General features: G+C 50.7%; 1 protein-coding gene across 6 annotated transcripts in view; it reads right to left on the bottom strand.

Moving 5' to 3' along the window:
- The window catches only part of LRP4 (LDL receptor related protein 4), a 110,543-nt gene that overhangs the window by 33,145 nt on the left and 49,930 nt on the right, over positions 1-27,468 (bottom strand). For 5 of the 6 annotated variants that reach the window (XR_004645577.1, XR_004645578.1, XM_034769515.1 and 2 more), the window contains exons 2-8: positions 26,447-26,593; positions 8,118-8,234; positions 4,726-4,839; positions 4,157-4,273; positions 1,695-1,823; positions 1,078-1,197; positions 822-947 (exon numbers count right to left, since the gene is read on the bottom strand). Coding sequence is in view for 4 of the 6 variants with exons in the window: in XM_034769515.1 (XP_034625406.1) it covers positions 822-947; positions 1,078-1,197; positions 1,695-1,823; positions 4,157-4,273; positions 4,726-4,839; positions 8,118-8,234; positions 26,447-26,593 (870 nt within the window). In the remaining 2 variants the exon portion in view is untranslated. The remainder of the gene's footprint in view (positions 1-821; positions 948-1,077; positions 1,198-1,694; positions 1,824-4,156; positions 4,274-4,725; positions 4,840-8,117; positions 8,235-26,446; positions 26,594-27,468) is intronic. The other variant, XM_034769517.1, reaches the window with a different exon arrangement.

The raw sequence follows: 27,468 nt of genomic DNA, 5'->3' as shown, positions 1-27,468 counted from the left end.
ATAACTGACAGAAAGATGCCATATTATTTCTGGATTTGTGATTTCAAATAGCTTACTAGACAGACTAAAGCAACACCAACTAATCAGCTTTGTCGCACTGGCAATTACGTGTCTAGAAGGTGCTTGTGTCCTTTTTTCATAGCTGGTAAGACTAATTCTCCACTGAGCCAAATTTCAGCACCAGTTTTGGACTCTTAAATGTCAACTTTACTATAAGCCGCTGAACATTAGGTAACATTCCTGGCCAGACAAATCCTCAGACATTTTACAGTGTGTGCATATTGTATCCCATCAGTTAACTGTTATCAACTGACCTTCACCATATTTATGGTAGGTCTTGGCTGATTAATGAAGAATCTCCAAAAAGTTGGCTTTATTATAGTGTTGGATGTATCAATTCATCCTAACCCTGATATTTTATTTCAGGGGTACTGCAGGTTTGGTTTGGTTTCTTGGTGGTCATCATTCCTTTGACTTTTTGTTTAGATACCTTCATTACTGGGGTGAGGACCAGTGGTGTTATCAGACTCCTTGTAGTTGTGGTTACATGTGCAATTGTGTTTTCAGGATTAGCGTCTCCTGCACAAAGGTACCTACAACAGCTGATAGCTCTAAAACAATCAGCATGGACACTTGAACTTCAGTCAGTATCTACAGGGATGTTATTGACTAATACAGTAAGTGCAGTCTCCATACCAGAAGTTGTTGCTGAAGGGAGGGCAAAGGGGGAGGTGGAGGAATCAATGCTTAGCTACCTATGATGTCTAATTCAGAGCCATTAGCTGTAACAAACAATGCAGCTTACCCCTGCCAAGACCTACCTGTGTTCTCACAGCTCTCCTCATCACTGTTGTCAGAACAGTCATCCTCTCCATCACAACGCCATGACAGACGGACACAGCGCCCAGATTTACAGCGGAATTGGTCAGCTGTGCACATGGATGTGGCTGGGGAAACAAAGGAAAAACAGCTATACAGAGCAATTATAATCTAACCCACCAGCCTCATACCCTAATTCCCTTCCACTCCATATCACCACCACAGACCAGGCCTCTGCCTGGCATCCCAGGCACTCACTGCAGTTCTTCTCATCTGACTGGTCATCACAATCAAAGTCGCCATCACACCGCCAGCCTGCGTTGATACACAAGCCACTGTTGCACATGAATTCCCCGGAGCGGCACGGCTGGTGAGATGCTGCAGAGAGGGCACAGCACGTTAGTACCAAGGCATTTCAATTCCCCCCAGGCCATCCTCACGTCCAACTGGCACGAACGTGAACCCCATGCTCAGGGCAACCCTAAATCTTTGACTGCCAGAAGCAAGAAAGGGAACTTGGGTGGATCACTCCAGCTGCCCTGTTCCGTACACTCCCCATGAAGCTCTGGTACTGGCCTCTGTTGGAGACAGGATACTGAGCTAGATGGACCATTGGTCTGACCCAATAGGGTCGCTCTTATGTAATTGACCCATTCAGGAATGCTTCAGCCCCTGTATCTAGGGCTCCTGGCTAGACAATGACCCTGCCACCCAGGCCAACAAAACCAAACTTTCCTTCTAGGCAGTGTCCCTCCCCAACCAATTCCAGCCAGGGCACTAGGGAGGGACACCTTCCCCAACTCCAGCCAAATCCTCCCATTTGGACCAGCTGCCGGGGGGACCCAGGGGATTACTCTCCCTTGCTGCTGACTCACAGCAGTCGGACTCATCAGACCAGTCCCCGCAGTCATCGTCTCCATCACAATGGTAGATGTCCAGAATGCAGCGTCCATAGGCACACTGGAACTCCTCCAGGCTACAGGTTGTGGCTGGAACATCTGATGCTAACAAGGAAACCAAGGAAAAGGAAAGGCTAAGAGCAGGGACCAAGCCAGTTTATGCTTATGTTGGTGGGAACAAGAGGGGCCTGGCAGGCACCCAATGCAGCAGGTGCAGTGCATGGGCATAAGTGGCTCACTCCCTCCCTCCAGCCCTGAGCATATACACAGCACTGACTGGGACTCAAACACTTCACTGGAAAGCTGTTGACATCTTCATGCAATGGAACCAACCCACTCAGCACCACCTGGAGATCCATCCTCATCTCCAAGCTTATCTCTGAGTTACAGATGGGGAACTGAGGCATGGAGAGGTGAAGCAACAGAGGGAAAGCCAGGGACAGAACCTAGAAGTGCTAACTCCCTCATTCTGTGGTCAAAGCACTAGATCATACTGCCCTATAATAAAAGCTTATATAATACCTCAAGGGGTCGGAATAGGGTGAGGGGTGGATTCAAAGCAACAAGCCTGACCCAACCCTATACCTCTTAGAATAAAGTCAGCCTTTGTGGTGCGATGAACCTCACCTTATTGAGGTTCAAGGTAGGAGGTCAGACTGCAGGTCTGAAGTATGGGACTGTTCCTTTAAGGACTCAGAAATGTGATGGGAAGGTAAGCAGTGGAGCAGCAAGGTGCCCGGGTTTGCACCAGGCCTTTGAAGCGTTGCTTCCCCTGACATGCTGCCAAAACAAACTGCTCCAAATCACTGAAATCCTTCCCAGCAGACTCTGACCCTGCGCAGGACCTGGCACATTCAGAGTCAAGAGTTTGCCCGGTGCCCTGCTCTGGGACAGCCGGGTGCTGCACAGGAAGGTGCCCTCGCCAAGAAATTCTTGGAGAGTTCAGTGCAATGGAGACTGAATTCCTCTCTCACCCTGGGCAGGGAGCTGTGGGGCATTGTCCAGAGAAGAAAATGCAACATTTAAGCACATGGAGGCTGAAGAACCCAGCTAATAACTTGGTGATCTCTGGAGTCATGGAGAGGCTTTGGGATGGGGACTGGACTGAAAGCTGCCACTGCTAGGAATTCATAGAGAATTGCCCCTCCAGCTGGGAGCATGGGGCAAAGGCAACAGACACCCAGTAAGAGCTTTATTTCATGCCAGTGCCTGATATCCAGATGCTGAACTGGAGCCCAGCTGACTGGCTCCAGGTGCTCTTCTAGAGAGCTGAACAGGCAGGCAGTGGGGTTCAGGGAAGAGAGGGCAGCTGGCAGCCCGGGGGAGGGGGATAAAAGGAGAAAGGGTAGGAGACCGACCCTGCTATCCAAATAAAATGCTTAGCTGCAAAACAGTCAGAAAGTAGAAAAGGGGACTAGGCAGGCTTTGAGAAACACAAACTAAGCCTGTGAGGAGGCGACACCATTTCTACCCCATCCTGCCATGCAGCAGGAAGTTGGAGGTCTCCCTCTCCCTTCCCCAGGGCCTGTCCATGGCCAGCAGGGTAAGGACAGGCAGGGGAGCTGGAAGGAGGGAGGGAGGTTGGCTTCTTCTCAGAGCTCTTTCCAGGCTCAGAAATCTTTGCAGCTCTGGCTCCCTGCCAGCTCTCATTATCTGGAGAGATAAAAGACAACTCCCCCTCCCCCTTCCCCGCATACCCCCTCCCGCCCTTCAGGAGCTGGAGGCCCTGATCCCCCTCCCAGAGCCTTTTGAAGTTTCCTCCTATCTAGAACAAATTCTGCAAAATGCCCTTGAGAGCCAAGTGGGGGAGGGGAGCTCTGCAACTTCCACAGACACTAACTGCCGCTCAGAGACTCAAGAGCAAGGGGGTGGGGGGAGTAACAGGATCCTGCCCCTGTTGCTACAGGCCCGTAGAACAGGGACAGCTGCTTCTGGCTCCCCCACACTCCCGAGAACTGCTCCCAGCTCTTATCCACTTAGCTAATACTGGACAAAATTGTCAACAAACTATCCCAGTAAACAGATGAAGGTCGGGGGGACCCCAAAGGGGGTGCAGGCATGGGGGGTTCCTTTAGAATTCTCTGCAGGAATCAAAGGGGGAGGTGAGGGGAGGGATCCTTCCTCTCCTTCTCCACTTCATGATATGGCCCATCTGTAGTGCACAGGATCCCTGGCTCTGGCTCAAGGTCACACCAGCCTGGCAGCAGAAGAGAGAAGCAGCCAGCCCAGGTTACCACCCAGAGAGAGACATACAGTACTTCTCTGCACCATGGGGCTGATGATGGCCCCCAGCACCAGGGATGGAACACAGCAAAGCTGCTAGCACAAACAGGGCCAGTTCATTTCCAACATATATTACAGAAGGCACACTAGGTCCCAGGTTGGTAGCAGGAGCAAGCAGCTAGCTCCCAAGGCTATGAGGGAAGGAGGATACTCACGGCAGTTCTCCTCATCCGAGCCATCCTTGCAGTCTGTATCGCCATCACAGAACCAGTGCTCGGCTATGCAGCTGCCATCACTGCAGCGGAATTCCTTCTCTGAACATTTCCTCATGTCTGCAGGCCAGAGACAGCAATGCAATCAGAGCCCACATCTCCCAGGGCACCCAAACATGTCAATGCCACCCACTGTGCCCAGGTCTCCCAGAGCACCCAAACATGCCTGTGCCACTACTGAATCCCCCAGGGCACCCAAACACACTAATGCCCTCTGGTGCCTGGGCACACCAGCAGTGCTCATTCTGTTTAGCATTGGGTTTGGATTAGAAAGGAATCCTCAAGAATTCAGAGCTCTGTGTCAAGGAACAACAAGTCCCAGCATGGACAAATAAGACCAGGCTGGGCTGCTGGTTGGAAGAGAAGCCCCACAGGCTCAGGTCCCAAGCAGTAACCCTGGTAAGCATGTCCCCAGCTGCTCATCTCAGGCAATCCAACTATGTGGCCTTACCATACTTTAGGAGATTAGCACCCTAATTAGATTAGACCATTCACATGGTCATGCCACTCACCACACTGCTCATCGCTGTTGTCACCACAGTCATTGTCACCGTCACAGTGCCACAGGCTGCGGATGCAATATCCATTCTGACACGAGAACTCATCCTCCTCGCATTCCCGTGGTGCTACAAGGACACAGCTAAGAGTGAGCTGAAGACAAGCTGATTTACCTTACAGAGCCAAGTTTTCAGCCCAGCACAAATGGGCCCTTTTGAACAATGCCCTCCAAGAGGGTGCCACCATGAAGGGAAAACTTGTCCCCCATCACACAGCACAACATGGGGTGGTTAGAGAGAGCCAAAGCCAGCCCAGGATTCCAAGTCATCTCTTCAGATCCCCTCCCAGAGATTTCCTTGCAGGACAATGAGGAAGGGACTGCAGTATCAGCAACTTTTCAGGGGGACCCTTCCCTCATTGAGAGGAACTGGATCCAACAGAAACTTTCAGCTAGGACAAGAATCTCCTGTACTGCAGACTGGGCAGCTCACCTCACTGACCCAACCCACACTTCCTGGGAGCTCACGCATGTAGTCAACTTTGTCCTCCTCCTTCCCACAGTTCTAGGGTTACCATACGTCCGGATTTCCCCGGACATATCTGGCTTTTTGGTGCTCAAATCCCTGTCCGGGGGGAATTTTCAAAAAGCCGGACAAGTCCGGGGAAATAGGGAGGCATAAGCCAGGGTCCGCCCGGCCCCAGCACGATCCCCCGGGTCTGCAGCGCAGCCCGGTCGCCCCAGCTACATTTTAGCGAGCTCGGGCGGGGAGGGGGGGGGGCGGCTCAGCCATAGAAGGCAGTGGAAGGGCCACTGCTGCCCCCGCAGGCCGGGCGGACCGCGCGTCCCAGCCGAGCCAGCAGGACCACAGGGAGGCTGGGCCCAGCCAGCCACTCAGGCTTCCCTCGCGGGCGGGGACCCCCTGGCCACTGGGGGACCCTTCCTGCAGCCTCAGCGCCACGGGAGCTGTTCCAGCGGGGACAGGCCGGGGAACGTGCTCGGCAATGGCAGGAAGGAGAAAGTGGGGAGTGCGGCGTGTGCTGGGGCTGCAGGGACCCACGCCGCCCTGGTCGCTGCTGAGCCTCCGAAGCCCCCACCAGGCAGAGGCTGCAGGGCAAGGAGGAGCAGGGCAGGTAGGGGCATAGAGGCTGCAGAGGCAGGGGAACGCAGGGGCAGGGCAGGCGGGGGGCGCAGAGGCAGCAGGGGCGGGGGGGCGCAGAGGCAGCAGGGGCGGGGGGGCGCAGAGGCAGCAGGGGCGGGGGGGCGCAGAGGCAGCAGGGCAAGTGGGGAGCAGGGAAGCACTTAGCAACCCCCAACCAAGATCAGAGCGGGAGGGAGAGGGGGGAATGCAGGGTGCTCAGAGGAGGGGGCAGAGTTGGGGCAGGGACTTTGGGGAAGGAGTTGGAATGGGGGCGGGGAAAGGGCAGAGTTGGGGCAGGGCCAGGGCCCCCATGGAGTGTCCTCTTTTTTCAGTGTTGAAATATGGTAACCCTACACAGTTCCAAATCTCTCTCCTTCCCCTTCCCTACTCCCTGGAAAGGGCCTATCCACAGCCCATACTCCTCCAACACCCAACTCAGCATTTCTGTGGAGGGTGAAAGGTCAGCACAGCTCAGACCTGAACAAGTTAGCAACAGTGCATGCCAAAGCCCACAGCAGAAATAATCTCAAGCAAGCTCTTGGCTTCAGGTCCAGAGAAGTCTGCCCTATTCCACAGCACTGTGCTCTTCAGGGAATAAAGCTGCTTCTCATCAACACGTTCCTTTTGTGTGTTATCCCCATACAGGAGCAAGAGTTTGCTGCTGGATCCTGCACATAATATTTGTTTGTCAGGTCTTCTGTTTCCCCTAGATTTGCTGCCATGTAACAGTCATGAGGAAGGGTCCCTCTCAGTGACGCCGGATTTGGTGTCAGAGTTCCCATTAAAATCACCACCCCGCCTTGCCGCTCTGATCTCCCAAGGTGGGTAGGGGATGGAACCAGAGAATATTGCCATAAATGACCAAACACTTGCACCCCAAATCTATGGGCATCCCAATCTCTGTCTAGAGGAATGTTTATGTGAGCTGGTTAACAAGCTCTAAGGATTGATAAAGGCATGGAAAAGATACCGGAAAGCTGGACAGCCAAACTGTCATACAAAATCTTGAACCTACAGAGCCCTAATTCCACACTCCCCCACCCCCAGTCTATATAAGAGGCAGAGATCAGGGTGTAGCCCACATTAAATAGCTACAGTCCCATGGGGAGCATTCTGAGGGCTGGCAAGAAGGCACTAGGTGGGCATGAGTTAAGCTCTGCAGTTGGCTGGGAGGTGGAAAGGGGTCATCAGGGAAAGCATCAAGTCAGGTGCTCTGGGAGCAGGGTCAGGAGCACATACACATGGATCACCCTGCACACTCCTCCCCCATTGCTCAGTGTACCTGGGGAGAAGTGTGTGTCAAGGAGCTGAGAGCACTAGCCTGACAGCACGCATCTCAGCATCCAACAGCAGCCAGACACCAACCCTAATGTCAGGTGCAGCTCCTGAGAGCTGCCATTGATGTGTGCTGCAGGAAAAGCTGGTTCTCTGGCACATGCTGACAGTCACTGAGATGGGTGCAATGCGGCAACCATAGAGCAGGGAGGGGCACTTTAATCACTTTACTTATAAAAAAAAATCCCCAAGTAACCCCTATCCCCAGCACAGAAGGAAGAGGGTGGAGCTGCAAGAGATCAGGTATATTTCCATTCACATTCTGTTAACTTTACTGGCATGACAACAGCCTTAGGTGCTGCCAGAGCTATTGTGATACAGTAAAAGTGGATGGGCTCTCTCATGTGGTGCCAGGTTGCCATGTCTCAGAGCAACTGGGCCTCTGGCTAGGCCAATATCCCTGCAACTCTCTCCTCAGTGAAGCTGTTTGAAGGGAGAGGACCCTCAGGATGGCCCCACACAGCAGCGGAGTCAGACAGTGGAACCTGAGGCCACAGGAAACCAGCCAGACAAACAGTTTAGTGGGATTTAGCAGGGGTTAGGCATTTCCATGAACAAGGAGCACACGAGCAGCTCGGCTCCCTGGGAAGCTTGGGGAAGTGCTTCATGGGACATTAACTAGCAGGCTGCAGGGCGTAAACTGTTCTCCAGCTGGGACCGGGAAGCATCCCCTCCCCCAGGATAAAGAGCTACACAATTATCTGGCCAGGTGCACTGGGGGAGGGTCACCCTCCTCTGAAGCATCAGGTACTGCAGCATGTGAAATTATATGGGCCATTGGTCTGATTGAGTGGAAAAACTGCTATGTTCCCGTGTCAACAAAGTTAACACTGGTTAACCATTTGGGTGCCAGCTTCCCAGAGGCCTAGCAAGCCAATGTGGCACCCATCCTTTCAGCAGCATGTCATCCTCCCCTTGAAGGGTTAACTTACGGCAGTCCTGTTCATCAGAATCATCTTCACAGTCATTGTCTCCATCACAGACCCACGAGCGACGGATGCACTTCCCATTGTCACAGTGGAAATCCAAGGGCGAGCAAGTAGGCAGCACTGGACACAGGAGAAAGGAGTCAACTCACTATGTGCCTGCAGCAGCATTCCTATAATGACCATTTTCTCCCTCTCCCCCGCTAGCAAGGGACAAGCCCCCAAGCGATAATGAAGATGAGTTTCGGGTTATCAGTGAGAACAGACCCTGGGAACCTGTGGCTGAGCAGTGCTGCATCACCACAGGAGCACCAACCTTCCCAATACAGGGGCCAAGCCACATTACCCCATTCAGCTTCTTCTCCCTTTCCCATCCCCTACACAAGGCAATTCTCCCCATTCCAGTCCCCTCCCTGTAGTTTCACATCCTTCTGGACGTTCGAAAGAGAGTTAGCAACATAAAAATATATCTAAATTCTTCCCCTCCCTGCGTGCTCCCCCAGTGCATCCTGTCCTCCCTTGTCTATTACACAGGAAGCATCTCTGAAGTGATGCTGTTGAGCAGTTGGGTTTCTGAGGCACATGCCCAGCCTGCCATAGCATGTGTATGAGGGGGGCTCTCCCAATGAGATTTTGTTTCTAGGGCTCATAAAAGGGAGTTTAAGGCAGCAGATGAAGATGCTACCCCCTGCCCCAGGCACAGTATATGGCAGAATCCAGGCCCTGTAGGAAAAAATAGGAGGATGGGGGAGGAGGGGAGGCACCTTTATGAGTTCAATAGAGTGGCAACAAAGTGGGGCTGCTGGACTGTGGCTTTAAAGGGGCCTGTGAGCATCCACAAGGCTGGAATTTGAGGTAGAGCATAAGCCCAGCCCTGCCTTTCCCTCACAGGTGAGAGGAACACTCTGAGCCCTGGGAGGTTCATGCTTTCAAGTGCTGCCAGCTGCTGTGGGAAGGAGGCTTACACAGGGCTCTTCTCCTGACAGGTGTCTTCTCCAAAGAACAATGTTACCTTAATGATACAAAGAGGAGCAGAGCAAGGAGAGGCTGGGTCTCTGAAACCCTTTCATCCCAGCCCAGCCTGCTGATAGCATCTCCCAGCTGTCACCAGCCAGGACAGTCCTGCTCTGCTAGGCTCATAACTCCTCCCTTCCCTGCCAAACACTCTGGGTGGGGGGTGAATACAGCAGCAACACAATAGACAAAGGAAGGGGCAGATCCCCTGTGGGCTAGAGAGAGAACATACTGGATGGCAACACTTTCCGTTTTCCCAGCCCCCTCGAACCTCCGGTCCCCCACAGCTCAGAATTGTTGCCAACATCCTGTGTAACCAGTGAAGATTAGACGGAGGAACCCCAGGGGCTCTTTTACTTAATCAGACCCACCTGGGACTGTAACAGGATTAAACTCAGCATGGGAGAGCACCTCCTGCAGCTTTGCAGAACCCACAGAGCAAGTGCCTGCACCCCTGGCTCCCACAGCTTCACTAACCCTCCTAACAGGCCTCTCCGTAGAACCCAATATTCTCCCTTCTCAGCAGGAATATTAGGGACCTAAGCCCAGAAGCGTGCATGGCTCTCTACTATAGGTGGAAAATGGCAAGGAACCGAGCGCCTGTCCAGAGAGCTCCCAAGATAACAGCACAAAGGTGCAAGAGGTCTAGGGCCTGCTCTGCCTCACACACACATGGTTCCCCCTTCCTAAGTGCAACTTCAGGTCCTTTTGCTAGGTCTTTTCTCTGCTTGGTGCTTCCTGGGACAGGCTTCATCTCCCAACGCAGGGCACCTCTGCAGCTCATCCCAATTCCTCAGTGCATAGCCCCTCTGCATCCCAGCCTGTTTGTCACCCTTCACTAGCTAAGGTAAGGCAGCTAGCACCCTGGTATTTAAGTGCTGAGTGTGCTTTTTGACCACCTCTTAGGACTCCCACTTTCCATCCCACTTTTACTCTCTTAAATGAGCTAAATCACTACAACACGGTTTCACCCTTAAACACCATCTACTGAAATGCTAGCCCCTCCAGCTGACAAAGCGGTTCCATGGAGGAAACTGAAAAGAACAGTTCCCCCTTCCATTATAGCAAAAGCCACATAGGATGGCAGACTAGGCACAGGGCTGGAAGCTAAGAGGACCTGAACTCTAATCCCACCACAGCCACTGACTGGTCTTAGAGATACTTTGTAACTAAACAAAAGCTGTAGGTACAATACAACTTTATAGAAGTTTAGGGGACTCAAAACAAGACATCTGTTGAAAAGAACATTCACAATGGATATTTCAATCACCCCTATTTAGAGTGATACATAGGGATATAAGTAGGTGCAATGGGCTGAAATTAAGAGGGGACAAGTAGGCCAAATATGAAGGAAAACTTCCTGACAATGAGGTATCTCAGGGTATAGGATATTCTCCCCAGGGAAGGAGCAGAAGCCCCACCACACACAGCATTTAAAACAGCACTGGACAAATCTCTACAGAATCCTGCACTGGCCCCAGAGAGACAGACTGGAGGATCCAAAAGGCCTTTTCCATTTTTTCTGCCTAGGATTCTACAAAGACCTGTGTTCAAATCACACCTAGCCTTTTCGGATACATCTCCACAGCCCAGAGCAGCAAGTCTCAGAGCCCAGTCAATGGGCTTGGGCTCACAGGGCTCATGCTACAGCATTAAAAATAGCTGTATAAATATTGTGACTCAGACTGGAGCTCGGACACTGATGCCCACCACCCTCCAAGGCTTCAGAGCCTTAATGTCAATACAGCAATTTTTAGCACTGTAGCACAATTCTGAGTCTATTGACCCAGGCTCTGAGTCTTGCTGCCGCAGGTTGCCTCACCATGTGTAGACGTAACCGCCCACCTGTCTGAGGCCTGGATGGAGAGGAAGGCACACATACATGTCTCTACATTTACCACCCACAGACTCAACAGCAGAGCAGGTTTTCTAGCTGCTGGTTTGTTTCCTTTGACCACGCTCTCCTTCAAGGCGGGTACACACCTCCAACAACCTCCTCCTAGAGAATCGCAGTGCTGACTGAACATGGAGACTGGAATTCCCCTCCTGCCCCATGGCAGGAAGAGAGGGCCACACCCCCTCCTCAAACTTTACTCCCCCAAAAAAACAACCAGGAAGTGCAGGTTCTCGGATCTTGAGAGACAAGACAAGCCCATAGCTCTGCCTCTCTCCCATTAATGCAGCCTCTGTAGACTGCACACAGACCAGACCCTTCCTGGCCTCAGCAGCAGTTTCAAAGCTAAAACCATCTGCCCCCCCCCCCCCCCCCCCCAGCAACATATGCATTACTGTCTGCTCTCCCCAGTCCCAGCATGACTAATCACCAAAGGGCTGCGCAGAAGCTGCCTGGAAGGGAATTTGCATACTGACTCTCTAGGGAAGAATTTTTCAGGCTCCCAGAGGTTTAGGCCATTAGCACTGGTTCACAGCTGATACCAACATCCCATTGAACTCCTGCTTCTCTTCATGAGGTAACTGTGCAAAATGAAATTCCACCCCTACAGGGAGCAGTTCAGCCAATTTCATACTCTCCTTAAATATGAAAAATAAGCTTGAGGAGCTAGGAAAAAGAAAATGACACACAGAAACTGCTACATGCAAAGAAGGGCCCCATTCCCACCCCAGCAGACAGCAAGTGTGTCTGCGAGCCCAGACAACACCAGGGCACAGATAGAGCCCGTCTCTTCAAGAGCCTCCTGTAAAGAAACCCAAGGCTGAAGTTTCACAGAACATAGGAATTGCCAGCTCAGACCAGACCACTAGTGTCCATCTAATCCTGGGGCTGGGAGAAAAAAAAAAAAAAAAAAAAAAAAAAAAGAGTTAGCTAACATGGATTTAAAACAGCAGCAAAAACACAGCAACTGAACTTTTCACTCAGGTTAGCAGCTTGAGTTCAAGCCTAAAAACTGAGTTGCCATATCTCCACTGAATTAGCCAACATTAATACTAGCTACCTACCCCAGTTAAGAACACCTTTTTTGCGGTGTGGACCTATCCTGACAGTGGCCAGTAGCAGATGCTTCAGAGGAAAATGTAGGAAACCCCCATGTGTGCCATTATGCAACAGCATCCCCAGAGAGTAAACTTATTCCTAAACTCACTCCCTTCTACCTCTGATCAGCTAATTTTATGCATTAATTTTATGTACTGTATTTGTAATCCTCTGTAATGTTACTGTGGATGTTCTCACTAACCATATATGGCTAATCCTTTTTTGATTCCTCCTTAGCCTCAGTTGGTACCTTGTGGTAATGAGTTCCACAGGCTAATTCTGCCTACTGCCAGTGACCAACACAAAAAGGCCTTTGAACTCCTGACCACTTCCGTACTTATCCCTATTGCACAATCACACTGGAAGTCATCCAAGATTTCAGCAGAGCTAGATCTACCGTAGACATGTCGTATCCACTACTTCCCGCTGTTTTTTATGGTCCTGGAGGGAAAAAGTCATGAAAGATGAACCGTCTGAATCATGTCCCACAGTCCTTGGAATGCTCTAGCGCTGCTTTGTGCTGCGGCAGAAATCACCTTGCACCCAAGAAAGCAAGTGCCTCATAGTCCTTACCAGATGGGCTGTTCGCTTGACACCAAGAAAGAGAGAGGTTGCTTTTTATATTCTTCACAGAATCTACATTAACATTTCCTAACACTATCTCCAGGCTGGGTTTGAGCCTCACAAATAACTCAACATGCTGCTCTCCAGCTGAGAGCCATCATCAGCTATCCCTCGATAGGAGGATGATGTCTGCCGGGGGGAGAGGGGGGGAAGGAGTCATTACTTAGAGGTAAGATGGCTGAGGAGTCCAATCCGTGCTCTACAGGTTTTTCCACATATTTGACAGGTGGTTGCTTGGAGAGAGCACAACTGCTGGCTGGGATGCTGTACCCTTTCCTTCCTCCTCTGCCATTTCTCAGCCTCTCGAGTAAGGCAATTCTCTCAAAACGGGCTGAGGCTTGAGGTATGATGCGATGCCAGCCAGCTTGTCCCAATTCATGGGGTCAACGCCTCCCTTCTGAAGATATACTTTCCTGGTGAGTTTGTAACATTTCTGGTCCCCACGAGTCCTCTTACCATGACTAAGTTGAGAAAACAGAACTTGCTTCTGAAGAAGAGTATCCCCATCTGCACATAATGGCCAGCCCAGCAAAATTGATGGTTCATAATCTTTGCCTCAACATTGGTGACATTAGCTGCAGAGAGCACGCTGGCACTGGTGCGACGATCTTCCCACCTGATACAGAGAACCTTCCTAAGGCAGCACTGGTGGCACCACACCAGACACTTAAGATGGCTTCAGTATGTCACCCATGTCTCACAACAAAAAATAATAGTGGGGATAACTACTGCATTGTAGACAAGGATCTTAGTTTCCATCTGCAGCTCTCTATCAATAAAGTCACAACGCAGCAACATTTCAAAGGACACGCTGGCATAATGGATCCTATGTTCGATCTGCACATCAAGATTGTCTGTCTGGGAGAGGTGGCTACCAAAGTAAGGGAAATGCTCAACGTTTTCCAGGAGTTCACCACCGATGACAATTGTGTGAGAAGGGAGGCAACCTGCGCTGGGACAGGCTGGTGGAGAACCTTAGTCTTTCCCATGTTGAGGGAAAGTCCCAGGCTATGAAAGGCCTGAGAAAGGCACCTGAGAAAAGATCTAGGATGGACTGCAAGTCAGCCTTGGTGTGCACAAGGATAGCACAGTCTTCAGCATACTGAAGGTTGATGATAACAGTCCTGCTGACCTTAGTTTTAGAATAAAGACGTCACAAGTTGAAGAGCTGGCCAGCCACGCAATATTCAATCCCAACTCCAGAAGAAAGACAGTCATGAATAAGAATCAAGATCACAGCAAGGTAGATGGAAAAAAGGGTTGAGGCAATAACACAGCCCTGCTTAACACCAGTACAGATGGTAAACAGGTCTGTCTACAACCAATTACAGAGGACGGTGGCAGTCAGCTCATCATGAAGTAGCCTGAGAACGTGAATGAACTTGAATGGACAACCGAACCTAAATAGCACTTTCCATAATGCTTCATGATTGATGGAATCAAAGGCCTTAGTTAAGTCAATAAATGCCATAAACAATGGCTGGTATTGTTCTCTTGGATCTGTCGTGCAACAAAAATCATGTCAGTGGTGCCCCGAGATGGTCTGAAACCACATTGGGATTCCGGAAGGATATCTTCGGCAAGAGGGAGGAGATGGTTCAAAAGGATGTGAGCAAAGATCTTCCTCGCAATGGAGAGGAGGGCAATGCCTCAGTAATTCCCGCACGTTGACTTGTCCCCTTTCTGAAAAACAGTCACAATATTGGCATTCTTTAGGTCAGGTGGAATTTCCTCATTAACCCAAATTCTAACAAGAAGTTGATGAAGTTTTTGCACGAGTGCTATTCCACCAGTGTTGAAGACCTCCATGGGGATGCCATCTGGGCCTGGCGCCTTGTTGTTTCTAGTCTGAGTGATGGCTCACCAAACTTCCTCAGAAGATGGGGGTCAGCAAGAGGTTCTATTACTGGTTGCTGGGGAATGAACTCGATGGTGGCAGCTGAGACTTTAGATCCATGGTTTAATAGAGTCTCAAAGTGCTCTTTCCAACGTTGCTTGAGAGCTACATTGTCCTTAAGAAGGGTGGAGCTGTCCTGAGATTGCAGACGGGTTGTGCCACTTGAGGTTGGCCCATAGATGGCTTTCATTGCTTGAAAAAAAAATTCTATTTTATCATGATAAATCATAATATCATGTTGATCAGCGAAGTTCTGGATCTCCATGGGCTGTGCATGCCACCACTGATTCTTGATGGCACACAGCCTCCTTTGAGCTACAGCTTTAAGCTGCTAAGTCTCTTGTTTTTGCTGGTTAGAGGGTTCATTTTGCCAAGTGCAAAATGTGCTTCTCATCTGAAGAGTCAGTGCTAGGATTTCCTTGCTGTTCTCATCAAACCAATCCTGATGGTGGTGAGTGGAGTATCCAATCGATTCAGCACATGCCTTGTGAATAATGGTTTTGAACTCCTCCCAATGTGTTTGGATATCACTGCTGTTGTCAGGTAGGTCAGAGAGCCTCTCAATGAGGCGTTGCTGAAGGGTCTCACGACTAGCGTGATTTTGAAGTGCCCTAATGTTAAATCTCTTCCGCATTCCTTTCAGTTGTTTTGGTGTTGTGGTCCAAGCCTCGTGTTCATAATTGATCTGACCAAACAATGCCCTGTCCAGCAGACATCCATACCTTTCATCGCTCATGTAATATGGATATCAGTACAATCATGGGCTCCAATGATGACATAGTCAAGAAGATACCAGTGTCCAGAATGTGGGTGTTTCCAAGTGGTCTTATATTTGTCCGTCTGTTTAAAGATGGTATTTGTGATAAGCAATCATGCTCCACACATTTGCTGAGGAAGAGAATGCCCTTAGAGTTGACTTTCCCCACCCCTTCTTTCCCAGTGGTGCCTCCCCAGAGTTTGGGGAACCAGCTGAGAGCACATCACACAGGTCTGCGCCACGCACAGAGGCCAGGGACACCGCGCCTTTGTTAGTTGCTGATGGTTACTAGCTAAAGGAAATCAGCAGAGTGTGCAGCAGGCTCAAGATAGAAGACTGAGACCCTTAATCCAGCCTTGAGCAGAAATCAGGATGCTCAGCAGAGGCCACTACATTTTGCTGTTATTTCTCCAGAAACCAAAATAGAAAATACTCCCTCTAGTGGTATCATTGAATTCGATGTTCAAATGTACTGTCAGAAAATCTGGACTCCCACACAAGCTGTGCAAAAATGAGACAGAAATAGAAAGGGACCATCTGTGACAAGCACCAAATCCTTTGCAATCCTGAAGTGGCAAAGGCCAGTGCCTGGGAGCACCATATCTTCTGTGATGTGATTTGTCTGTTAGTTTCAGAGATATGAATTAAGCCAACTGCAAAGCCAAAATCCCCAAAGTAGGGCAAATGTGGGGCTGGTGTCACTTCAGGGGTAGAGTTAATGTAGGTTGTGGACTTTATTTTGAATTTCCAGACTTTCAAAGTTTGGGGATTCTTTTAAGTTTAGCCTGAACTCTTAACCATTGCTCAAAAATCAGGAATTTATGTAGTTTATGGAGTATGTGTTTGTTTTTTTATTTACCTACTAACTACAGCAAAAGGCTGCTGTAAGAATATTTACCCTTAGCATCACCTCACAGTTTTGGTCTGGGACAGATTAGTTTAGTAATCTCACACACAGACCAGTTCTCATAGGTGAAAAGAGACACAGAGCCCAGGAAAAGGTCTCAAACAAAATGAGTTACACACTCCTGTGGCTCAAGAGAAGCTGTCTACACTTCCTACTGGGTTCAGAACAGTGGAGTTTTATCCCATTTTCAATAACCTAGACAAAAAGAGTAACCAGTCCCCCACTCTCCTTAAGCCCAGAAAGTGTGGCACAACAGGATGTTGGGTCAAGCAAGCAAGTCCCAAAGAGCCGACCGTTCAAAGGCAGAACGGGGCCAATACAAGCACAGGTGGAGTATGTTCATCAGAGCAGGAAGACTCCATGGAAAAGGGACAGCTGGGATGAAACAAAGAAATCTTCCGGGAAGCGGCCAGTTTGTCAAGGCTGAGGCTGAATTTACTCAGTTCTTCTCCCATCTTGGCCTCATAAAATGGTACCCACATGTACAAAAAAAAAAAAAAAACAGAAATATTCCCAGTGACTAGGAAAGGGCCAGGCTGCACTTGAAAGTGAATGCAGACAAGAAGACCAGTCTTCTGCCTACACTCTGCTTTGGTTAGCAACAATCCCAGGCAGCCTCTGCTGGGCTAAGGTGTGTAGGCAGCTGAGCTGCTTTGGCACATGTAGCAAGTGGTTCCAAAACAGATGCTGTCATGGAGCCAAAGAGCTGACACCCGAAAGAAAGTCTATGAAGCTGGCATGACAGCTGCGAGGGTGCTTATTACTATTATTACTACAGCACTTTGGCTTCTAAACATGAACCAGAGCAGGAAGCAAATATGAAATGGACTAATTGGCTCCCGTAATAGCAGGGGTTCAGCTTTGGGAGGGAAGCAGTCCCTACCACAGAGAGGTAGGCAGAGAACACATATGCTGGCAGAGGGTAGATTCTCCTTGCCCAGGCCATTACTGATAATCCTCACGGCCAGGGGAAGACCCTGTGCAAGTCAGATACACCAGTTACTCTGATGCAATAAAACTGAGCAAAGCCTCAGGGAAGCCGGGCAGGGGCTGGAGGAAGGAGGAAGGGTAACAAGTGGGGAACAAAGGAAAAGTGACTAACCCAGAAACCATGCAAACTTGCTTCATAGGTGGAAATGGAAAAAAGGCTACTCCAACGCCTTTACTCACTGGTGCATTCATTCTCCTTAAACTGGAAATATAGGGGAGAAACTCTACACACACACACACTTTGGGTATGTCTACACTGGCAGAGTTACATCATCGCTCAGAGAGCAGTGAAAAGAAACCGCGGTTGTGTGTTCACACTGTCAGCTGCTTGCACAATAGTGTGTTCACACATGTGGCACTTGCATCGGTATTTGGAGCAGTGCACTCTGGGCAGCTATCCCACAGAGCATCACTTCCTCTTGTGCCGCTAAGATTTGTGGGAAGGCGGAGGGGGCCATGGGGCATCCTGGGTCCTGTCCCAATGCCCTCTGATGCATTGCTTAGCATCCCAGCAATCCCTGCGCTTCCGTCTGTATTTGGCGCCATCTTTCAATGGTTTGTGTACTGCGCGCTCTGCCTCTTCAGTCTGCAGGAATGGATCCTGCAGTGGTGACCAATATGCTGCTCGATCTCACTAACACGTGACGAGTGGCAGTGGAGTTATTCCTTAAACTACAAAGGCAAGAGGAGTGCGACATTGATCTTGCCACATATAGTAGCTATGACAGAAGATTACTTGTGGCATTCACGGAGGTGCTGATCACAGTGGAATGCCACTTTTGGGCTCTGGAAATAAGCCTGAATGCTTATTTGTCATGCACGTCTGGGCTGCAGAACTTTTGGATGAGGAAAGCCACATTTATGGGACTGTGTGATGAGCTCGCCCCAGCCCTGCGGTGCAAGGACATGAGAATGAGAGCTACCCTGTCATTAGAGAAGTGCATGGCGATTGCACTGTGGAAACTGGCTACTCCAGACTGCTATCAATCGGTCACTAACCAGTTTGGAGTGGGAAAGTTGACCGTTGGATTCATGTTGACAGAAGTGTGCAGGGCCATTAATTGCATCCAGCTCCGAAAGACCGTGACTCTTGGCAATGTGTGTGACATTGTGGATGGTTTTGCACAAATGGGCTTCCCTAACTGCGGAGGGGCGATAGATGGCACACATATTTCAATTCTGGCACCAGACCATCTAGCCACTGAGTACATTAATCTGAAGGGGTATTTCTCTATGGTTCTCCAAGAGCTTGTGGATCACTGTGGACATTTCACGAACATTAACGCAGGCTCGTCCAGAAAGATGCATGATGCACGCATCTTTCGGAACATGGGCCTGTTCAGGAAGCTGCAAGGTGGAACTTTCTTCCCGGACCAGATGATCACCGTAGGAGAAGTCGAAATGCCCATTCTGATCCTGGGAGACCCTGCCTACCCCTGAATGCCATGGCTTATGAAGCCATATACGGGAACCTTGACAGCAAGGAGCAGTTCAACAACAGGCTGAGCAAGTGCAAAATACTTGTTGAGTATGCTTTTGGCCGTTTAAAGGCCCCGCTGGCACTACCTATATAGGAGACTGAACCTGGCTGATGACAATATTCCTATGCTTATAGCCACACGCTGTGCACTCCATAATATTTGTGAAGGGAAGGGTGAAAGCTTCACTCAGGGCTGGACCGCCGAGGCTCAGCACTTGGGGGCTGAATTTGAACAGCCGGAGACCAGGGCCATAAGGATCAGGGATGCCCTGAGGTAGCAATTTGAAGCTGAAAGCCACTAATATTTGTTGCTATGCTTGGGAGTGCAGTGCTTGTAATACTAGGAGGTGATTGTGATTGGTGCAGACGATGCACTGCGGAGATTTAAGAAAATTGCCTGTTGCTTTGCAGGGCTCTGTTTGGTTTCAATTAATGGCATAAAGATTGCTTTCAAACCAAAACAATTCTTTTATTAAAAAACAACAACCAGAGGAGAGAGACAAACAAAAAACACATCAGCACTGTGGGGGATGGGAGGGTCTCAGGAGGAGGTGGGATCCCAGGACCGTTAAAGATTTGTGTATGTCCAGGTATCATAAGCAACCTTCTCCTTTGGAGTACAGTGCAGCAGGTACTGTTCTTCAGCAGAGGGACTGGTGTTGAGTGCAGTGAGTACTGGGAATCCGCAGGGCTGGACTGTGACTGGGCAGGAATGGAATGCAGCAGGTACAGACTGGAGCCAGGAGGTTGATAGTGTGTTGGCGGCGTCTGGGGGGGGCGCATGGGAGTGTTTTGTGACAACAGTTGCAGAGGAGGGCAGGCACAGAGCTGCTTGGTTTGCAGTGCTAGTAGCGCCTAAAGCGTGTCCACTTGGCGCTCCATACGTTTAAGAGCCGCTCCGTGGCTTCGTTCTGGCGCGCTGCGTTCTCCTTTCGGTCCCTCTTCTCACTGCCCCGCCATTCCTTCAATTCTTGTTTTTCAGCCATGGAGTGTATCGTGACATCACGCAGAAAGTCCTCTTTAGTTCTTCGTGGCCGCTTTCTAATTCTGCGCAGCCATTCAGCTGGCGATAAAAAAGAGGGAGGATGGGCTCCCAAGGTCATATCTGTGAAGCCAAAATGCAACATTTTACAGAAGCAGTATTGTTTCCAACACACAGACCACTGATTCAGTGATTTAAAACACAGCCACTATTCACGTACCTGTCACTAACTGGCTGACCCCAGGCAAGCACACATGAGCCACAAGACCCCCAAAATGGTGAGTAGTCGCAGGAGTGGCAGGGGAAATCAGTGTTCCAGGACCGTACTGTACACTGGGCACGTGGCTCTTGGGGAGAGCCACCACTGTAGGTGGGGGCCTTATAATCATTACTGTCCCCACATTTTCCACAGGCTGTGTTCATTATGGAAGATATCTCACTGCTGAGGGTGAGCAGGGAATTAAGGGAGGGTCTTCTCCAAGACTGTGGCTTCTGCCCTGGCCCTTATGCAGCTCACCTGTGCGCAGCATTGGTCGTCCCCCCCACCACCCGCCAGAGACGGCAGAGTGGCGCAGGAAAGTTACCCTTAAGGGGGCAAGAAACAAAGCAGCTCTGCCAAAGGACCTGCGGCAGTGGATTGCCCAGTATCTCCATGAGAATTTCCTGGAGATCTCTGAGGCAGATTCCCATGAACTGAGGGAGTCAATCAACACCCTGTTCCATCGCTCAGACTGGGCATGTGGTGGTACGCGCATCATAAAGACACAAGCTTGCTTTCTGCAACCCCCGTGCCCCCAATAACTTGCTTCAGCAATTCCCAAAATCAAAGCCACTTACCAGGGGCCTCCTCTCCTGTGCTTCACCAAGCTCCCATCGCTGTGACTGCTTAGCCTCCTCTGGGGTAGAGAAGAGCTCCTGATCGCATGTATCTCTGACCTCTGAGTCATCCTCTGCGTCCCCCTCCCCCTCCACATCCTCGTCCAAGATTTCCTCCTCCCGGCTCAGTCCACTCTCAACTGGCACGTGAGCCACCGAAGTATCCACAGTGGCCTTCACAGTGGAGGCGGGGTCACCACCGAGTATCGCGTCCAGCTCTTTGTAGAACCAGCAGCTCGTGGGCGCAGCACCAGAGCGGCGGTTTGCCTCCCGTGCCTTGTAGTAGGCATTCCGCAGCTCCTTCACTTTGACCCTGCACTGCAGAGTGTGCCGGTCATGGCCCCTTTCTGACATGCATTGTGAAATCTGTCTGTAGGTATCATAATTCGTGCGACTGGAGTGAGCTGGGACTGGACAGCCTCCTCTTCCCAAATGCTGATGAGGTCCAGCAGCTCGGCATTGCTCCAAGTGGAGGATCGCCTGGTGCATGGAGCAGGCATGGTCACCTGGAAAGATGCGCTGAGACCACTGCACGCATCACCGAGCAAACAGGAAGGGGTCTTTCAAAATTCCCAAGGAATTTAAGGGATGGGGCTCATGGTTGGTCACCTGAGGGTAGGGCAGTAGAGTTCAAACCGATGACCAGCGAGGTGAGAACAGGCATTGTGGGACACCTCCTGGAGGCCAACTGCAGCACTGTAATCGATCAGGGTGTCTGACTGGCACTGCGACACTGTAGCTCCAGCGCAGAAAGCTGTACACCTCTCATCGGGATGATTTTTTTACAGCACTGCAACTGCGCCGTTTCTGCGCATTAAGTGGCTTGGCGGTGTGTACACCTCGGGAGTTACATCGCAGAAAGCTGCTTTACTGCGCAGAAACTTGCCAGTGTAGACATGGCCCTAGATTTGGGGTGAGAGTTAGATTTCCTGCCTCCGGGGGAAGATTTGACAGAAGGCTGGTAGCCACCATAGTTAGAGCTGAAAACCTGAGACAAGGCCCACTCGTAAAGGATGACATGTTCTCCTCTGTGCATCCCTTTCCTGCACCTGCTTTGGGCTGACACATCCCCTTTCATTGCTGCATGTCTTGCTTTCTTGTTCACCTTCCATTTCAAGCCCTCCCCACAACAATTAGCACGTTACCACTTCAGAGGGGTTGACAAATGGCACTAATGTAAAATTAGTTAATTGCAATTAACTAGCTCAATTACTCCAGCATACACCACACTTTATGGACACAGATCCCGCCTCAAGAGCTGAGACCTTTGGGTCTGGGTCACTGTTTGCCTTTGGGGTTATGAGTTCTAAAGTCCCCACAATCCCCTCCCTCTCGGGAGTTGGGCATGGCTCTCTCAGGAGCTCATCAACATTACTTCATTGATTGGCCAGAGGAGGAGCTATAGCACCATACCTTGCCGAAGGCTCGACCCTGTGCTTTCTTCTCCGTCTCAGATGGGAACACGCATGTGGCTGCATAGAACTAGATTCATGGACCAAAACACATCATATGGCCCATTCCAGTCTGAATCCTAGTTCCATGGTTTTCAAGGAACCTCAATGATGTCTTAACTGGGTCTTTAACTTCTGGAAGGGAAGTGTGCAATCCTATCCCACTGCCTGGTACTTATGCCTATAAAAGCTACCTGGGAATTCAGGAGTTTTAAACATGGTGAAAATGAGCAGACAGGAAATAGGGCAAGTTCAGAATAGGAGACAATGAGAGAGGGGAGCTGGAAGCAGAGAAAATGCAACAGGAGGAGGCGGCGGCGGCAGTAGCAGGAACTCTAACTGGGACAGCATATGGATCTTGAAGAAGCTGCATGAACAGTGGGAAAATGGAAGGAAGGAAAGGGTTAGGCTGTGATGTGAGTGCTCTTAAAGGTGCTTTTCCAGGAGCTTGTGAGAATCCAGCACCTTTAGACATCTCTGGGAAGACTAACAGCTAGGCTAGGAAAGGGATTCAGCAATACTGGCTTTAGCAAGGAGCGTTCACCATAAGAATGGGAGATTAATAAAGAAAGCAGTCACCAGCACCCCACATCACAAAGCTGTCCTGTCCCGTTCCTAACAGGCTAGTAATATCACGCAGCATGATGCATGCTAGACAGCCACTCAGGCGACTCAGTAGCCTCAATGGAGCAGAAGTGTTCCAAGTGCCTCCGTAAGCCTGGCAACTGGGAATGCTCGGTTCTTTTCAAGTCCTTTGTGAGAGTCACCAGCTCCTCAGCTCCTGCATCTAGCTTAGGGGTGGGCAAACTTTTTGGCCCAAGGGCCACATTGGGGTTGCGAAACTGTATGGAGGGCCAGCAGAGAAGGCTGTGCCTCGCCAAACAGCCTGGTCCCCACCCCCTATACCCCCCGCAACTTCCCGCCCCCCTCAGCAGCCCTGACCCATCCAACTGCCCCCCTCAGCAGCCCTGACCCATCCAACTCCCCTCGCTCCTTGCCCCCTAACTGCCCCCAGGACCCCACCCCCATCCAACCGCCCCTATTCCCCATCCCCTGACCCCATCCACACCCCCGCCCTCGAGACTCCCACGCTTATCCAACCAGGGCCGGCTCCAGGCACCAGCCCACCAAGCATGTGCTTGGGACGGTGCCTGGAGGGGGACGGCGTGGCGGGGCGCTCCGGCCCGAGAGTGGGGCCGCGACTGGGCTTACCGCCCTCCCCGTGGCGCTCCGGCCGCTGGGAAGAGCAGAGCCGCGGCGGGCTCGCCGCCCTCCCCCCGGCGCTTTGGCCCGGTTGGGGATTGCAGGCCCGCGGCCGGGCTCGGCGCCCTCCCCTGCTGCGCGGGGGGGGGGGGGGGGGGAAAGGGGGGGGGGGGATGGGGGGGGGGGGTTTTTTCCCTAGGGGCGCCAAAAAGCCAGGGGCGGGCCTGTCTCCACCCCCCACCCCCACGTCCCCTCCCCCCTGACCCCCCCCCAGCCCCTCCCCCCCCTCCCCCCCCCCCCCCCCCCGTCTTCCCACCGGGACCCCCGCCCCTTATCCAACTCCCCGGCCCCCTTACCATGCTGCTCAGAGCAGCATGTCTGGTTGCCGCACTACCTGGCAGGAGCGCGCAGCCCCGCCGCCCAGAGTACTGCCTGCGCGGTGGCGTAGCTGTGGGGGAGGGAGGACAGCAGGGGAGGGGCCGGGGGCTAGCCTCCCGGGCCGGGAGCTCAAGGGCCAGGCAGGACGGTCCCATGGGCCGGATGTGGCCCGCAGGCCATAGTTTGCCCACCTCTGATCTAGCTTCTGCTTTTGCCTTCCTTCCTACACTGGCTGTGAGCTGAAGAATTCTTTCCCTTTATTTACCCGGTTTCCTTGTAGGTATTTATAGAGGCAGATCATTTTCCAACCCCTCCCCTCAAGTTACTTCTACCCTGTATAAATTTAGCTCCTTCCAGCTCCTCTCCCATTTTACCAGTTTTGTTACCCTTCTTTGTATGCTCTAGCAGTTTGTCTCTCTCCTTCTAAACTGTGGAGACCAGAACTACACACAATAGTCTGGCAGCAGGGGGTCTAATCACTCCTGTCTCAGACTTGCTGTTTTCCAGAGAGCTGCCCCCAGTTTGCAGCTGTGTTATCTCCCCTCCCTGAGTGTAAAGGGTCAGTCACTCAGACTGATTCATGTTGATGGCTTGAGATTCCCAGGCTTTATAGCTCACTTGGTTGCCTGCAACTGCCATGTTTATTTCTTCTCCCTCCCAATCATAGGGAGGTCAGCCAATCTGATCACAGATCAATTTTCCACCCCTCCCCAGTTTGTGTGAAGCCTCACTCGTTGTGTGAAGCCCAAGTAGACTCTGTCTCCCTTGTATCTCCATCCTGCCTCAATAAGTGCACTGGAGGCCAGCAAGACCAATTTTCAAAATCAGCCCAGGGTGTTTGGTTATCAGATATTCCTGCCTCAGCTCCCCTATTCTCAACCTGAGACAGGCAACTGGTGGGTTCCTGTTTCTCTCTTCCCACCCTTTTCAGGGATCGAGATTTTCCCTGGCTCCCAGGCACCCATCCCCACAGCACATGAAAATTCTTCTTGAAGGTTTTGTGCTTTTCTCCCTTGGGCCCAGTCCTGCAGGTCTAGGCAGATTCTAGCCCCGTTGTTCCACTTCCTCCTTTGTTCTTGGACTCTCCAAATATTGTCTCAGATTATTTCCCTGCTTCCTGCACAGGGTTCTCAGGTTCTCTTCCCACTGGTCACCTTTATGTCAGAGTCCTGCTCCCTTTATTTTCCTGAGGGCCTATTTTCCCCCTGTGCGTTTCCCATGTTTCTAAATATTCTGTCCAGAGATGCATGGGGAGGAAGGTAACTTCCCTACAGCAGTGCAGGATTCTCCCACGCCTACGCAGAGAAGCGAAAGGGGGCAGAGAAACATCAGTGGGATTCCCCAATACTCATTCCGCAAGGGGAATGAAATTTTCTCCTGCACAGATGTCAGAACAGCGGGAACCAAGGAGAGGTTGGGTAGGGACACACGTCTCAATGGAGAAAGATTTCCCCACCTCCACTAGAGAGAGAGGCCTGGATTCCCTTTGGATACTAGGTCATTTGAAGAAAAGTAATTCTTCAAGTTGAGCTTTTATCCTCCAATGGAATCTGTGAAATCCCAGGAGGTGAGTAAAGGAAGCAGCTGCATTTCCTTGTGGTCCTAGGGAAAGGACTTCTGCATTCTAATTCTTTTCCTTCCTGCTAGGCCCACTGGGAGCCCAGCTTTTCATCAGTTCTCATCTGTGCACACAGCTAAACAGACACGGACATCAGTTGTCAGATGATCTTGCTCACAGGATCCCACAGCAACAGGTGAATGAATGACAGGAGTGTAGCTTAGAAGGGCTGCTTTCCCCACCCCTCACAGAGCACCAAGGGTGGGTAACATTGCAGCCCACGAGAGGGAGGGAGGGCACACTTATCCAGAACATACTCACACTGCACATTTGTTTATTTTCTCCACCTATATAGCTCAGCTACACAAACCAATTTACTGGGCAGCTGCCCCTTTCACATGAGGAAGAGGACACTCCCCCTCCCCCACACAAACACAATTCCTCCCACATGACCCCAACCAATCCAGAAAGCAAGAATGGGCCTTGCACAATGCCCAAGGTTAGTGGATTTTGGCTTTGTCAGACCAGGGAATATGGGAGCCTCAGAGTCCAGAGCCCCACAACTACTAGCTCCCTACCTCTGAAATCTGACGACTATCATCTCAAGCACCTTAGTGAACCTCAGCTGTTGTGAAAATAAATGGAAAAGCATCTCATACAGTCAAGGCCACTGGGGCTCCCAAAAGGAGCCAGGTGGTGAAGGAGACACATTGCCCAAGGGCAATTGATTTGAAGGGAGGGTGGAGCAGAGAGGTAGGCTCATTGGGTGTGTCTGTCTGTTAACAGGTTTTACATTTTAGTTCAAAACTATTTTCACCAGCTCAAACAGAATTAAATCAAAGTTTGTTTGTTTGTTTTTAAAGCATGCTGGGGACTGAACATGGGTATAGTACAGAGCAAGCCTCCTCTTTGACTTCTACTCTGACTACAGCTGCCTCCTCTATTCCCATTCTGCGCTACCTATACACATAGTTCTGACCAATAGCTCTCTATTATTCCAGAAATAGGCCTCAGTCAAAAAGGACAGTTAGCAGGTGGGAAACAAACCAAGACAAACTCATTGTAACTTCTAAATCAGACAAAGAGTTCTCAGGTCCATAGAGGAAAGTTAAAACCTTCATATTCAGCCTTCTCTCACACACACACACACACACACACACACCTGCCTGCACATGCCCGCTAGCGTGCTCACCCACATGTACACACAAAAGGAGTTATTTCCTTACTGCAGCCATCTTCATCACTATGGTCCCCACAGTCATTGTCACCATCACATTGCCACTGAGCCGGGATGCACGTGCACTCGCCAAAGGCACTGACTGCACAAGTAAAGTGATTGCGTCCACAGGAACAGTCAGTGCTGCTTGTTACACCTGCAGGGGGAGAGAAAGAAAATAATCAAATGGTCAGAGAGAGGGAGAAAGGACCCCATTGTTTTAACTTAAGTGCAACAGCTTCCAAACATCACAATTATTCCCCACATACACAACACACATGCACACGTGTGCATACACCTATACAACCCATTGCAACAAGAAAAACACCTTCCACTCTTGGTCTCAATGATGTGCACAGATTCCCGGAGTGACACTATGTGGAGGTAACACCACAAAGCAAGCAGCCAGGAAGAGGCCTAGGGATCAGCACAGCAGGCAGATATTTGGGCTTCCTTAAATTTAATTGTAACTGCCACCTTCTCACTGGTGCATCTTTGTTATTTACTTGAGTCTAGTTCATCTAAGAGCAGACCCCTACGGATCTAAAACGGTTCACTGTAATTCATCTACTGACATTTGCTGTCACACCTCGTTGTGGAGTTCATGGAAACAAGAGAAGAACACAGGGCCATTTAAGAGAAAACGGAACAAAAGTTAACATGGGTGGAATCTTCCAGAAGATCTGTAACAGTGAGATGGGTGAGGCTGTGGCATCAATTTCCAAGGGATAAGGTGGGAGCCTTGTCACCTAGGACCACAGAAGGGAAGACAAAGGCCATAGCGAACAGACTATAGGGAATATTCCATCACTAGACCCAAAGGAATGGGTGGACAAGATGGCTTAATAGGTATTTGCATCTTTAAATTTCTATGATTTGTGAATTAAGAACTCTTCCAATCAGGGCCGGCTCTAGGATTTTTGCGGCCGCAAGCGAAAACAATTGCCCCCCCCCCCCCCGTTTTTTTCTTACCCCACCCCCGGCCCCGCCTCAACTCCGCCCCTTCCTCAAATCCCCAGCCCTGCCTCCTCC

Source organism: Trachemys scripta, chromosome 4 (genome assembly GCF_013100865.1).
Source record: "Trachemys scripta elegans isolate TJP31775 chromosome 4, CAS_Tse_1.0, whole genome shotgun sequence".
In the NCBI taxonomy this organism is placed as follows: Eukaryota; Metazoa; Chordata; order Testudines; family Emydidae; genus Trachemys; species Trachemys scripta.
Note: the sequence above shows the minus strand (reverse complement) of the source record. Positions and strands in the feature narration are given on the sequence as shown.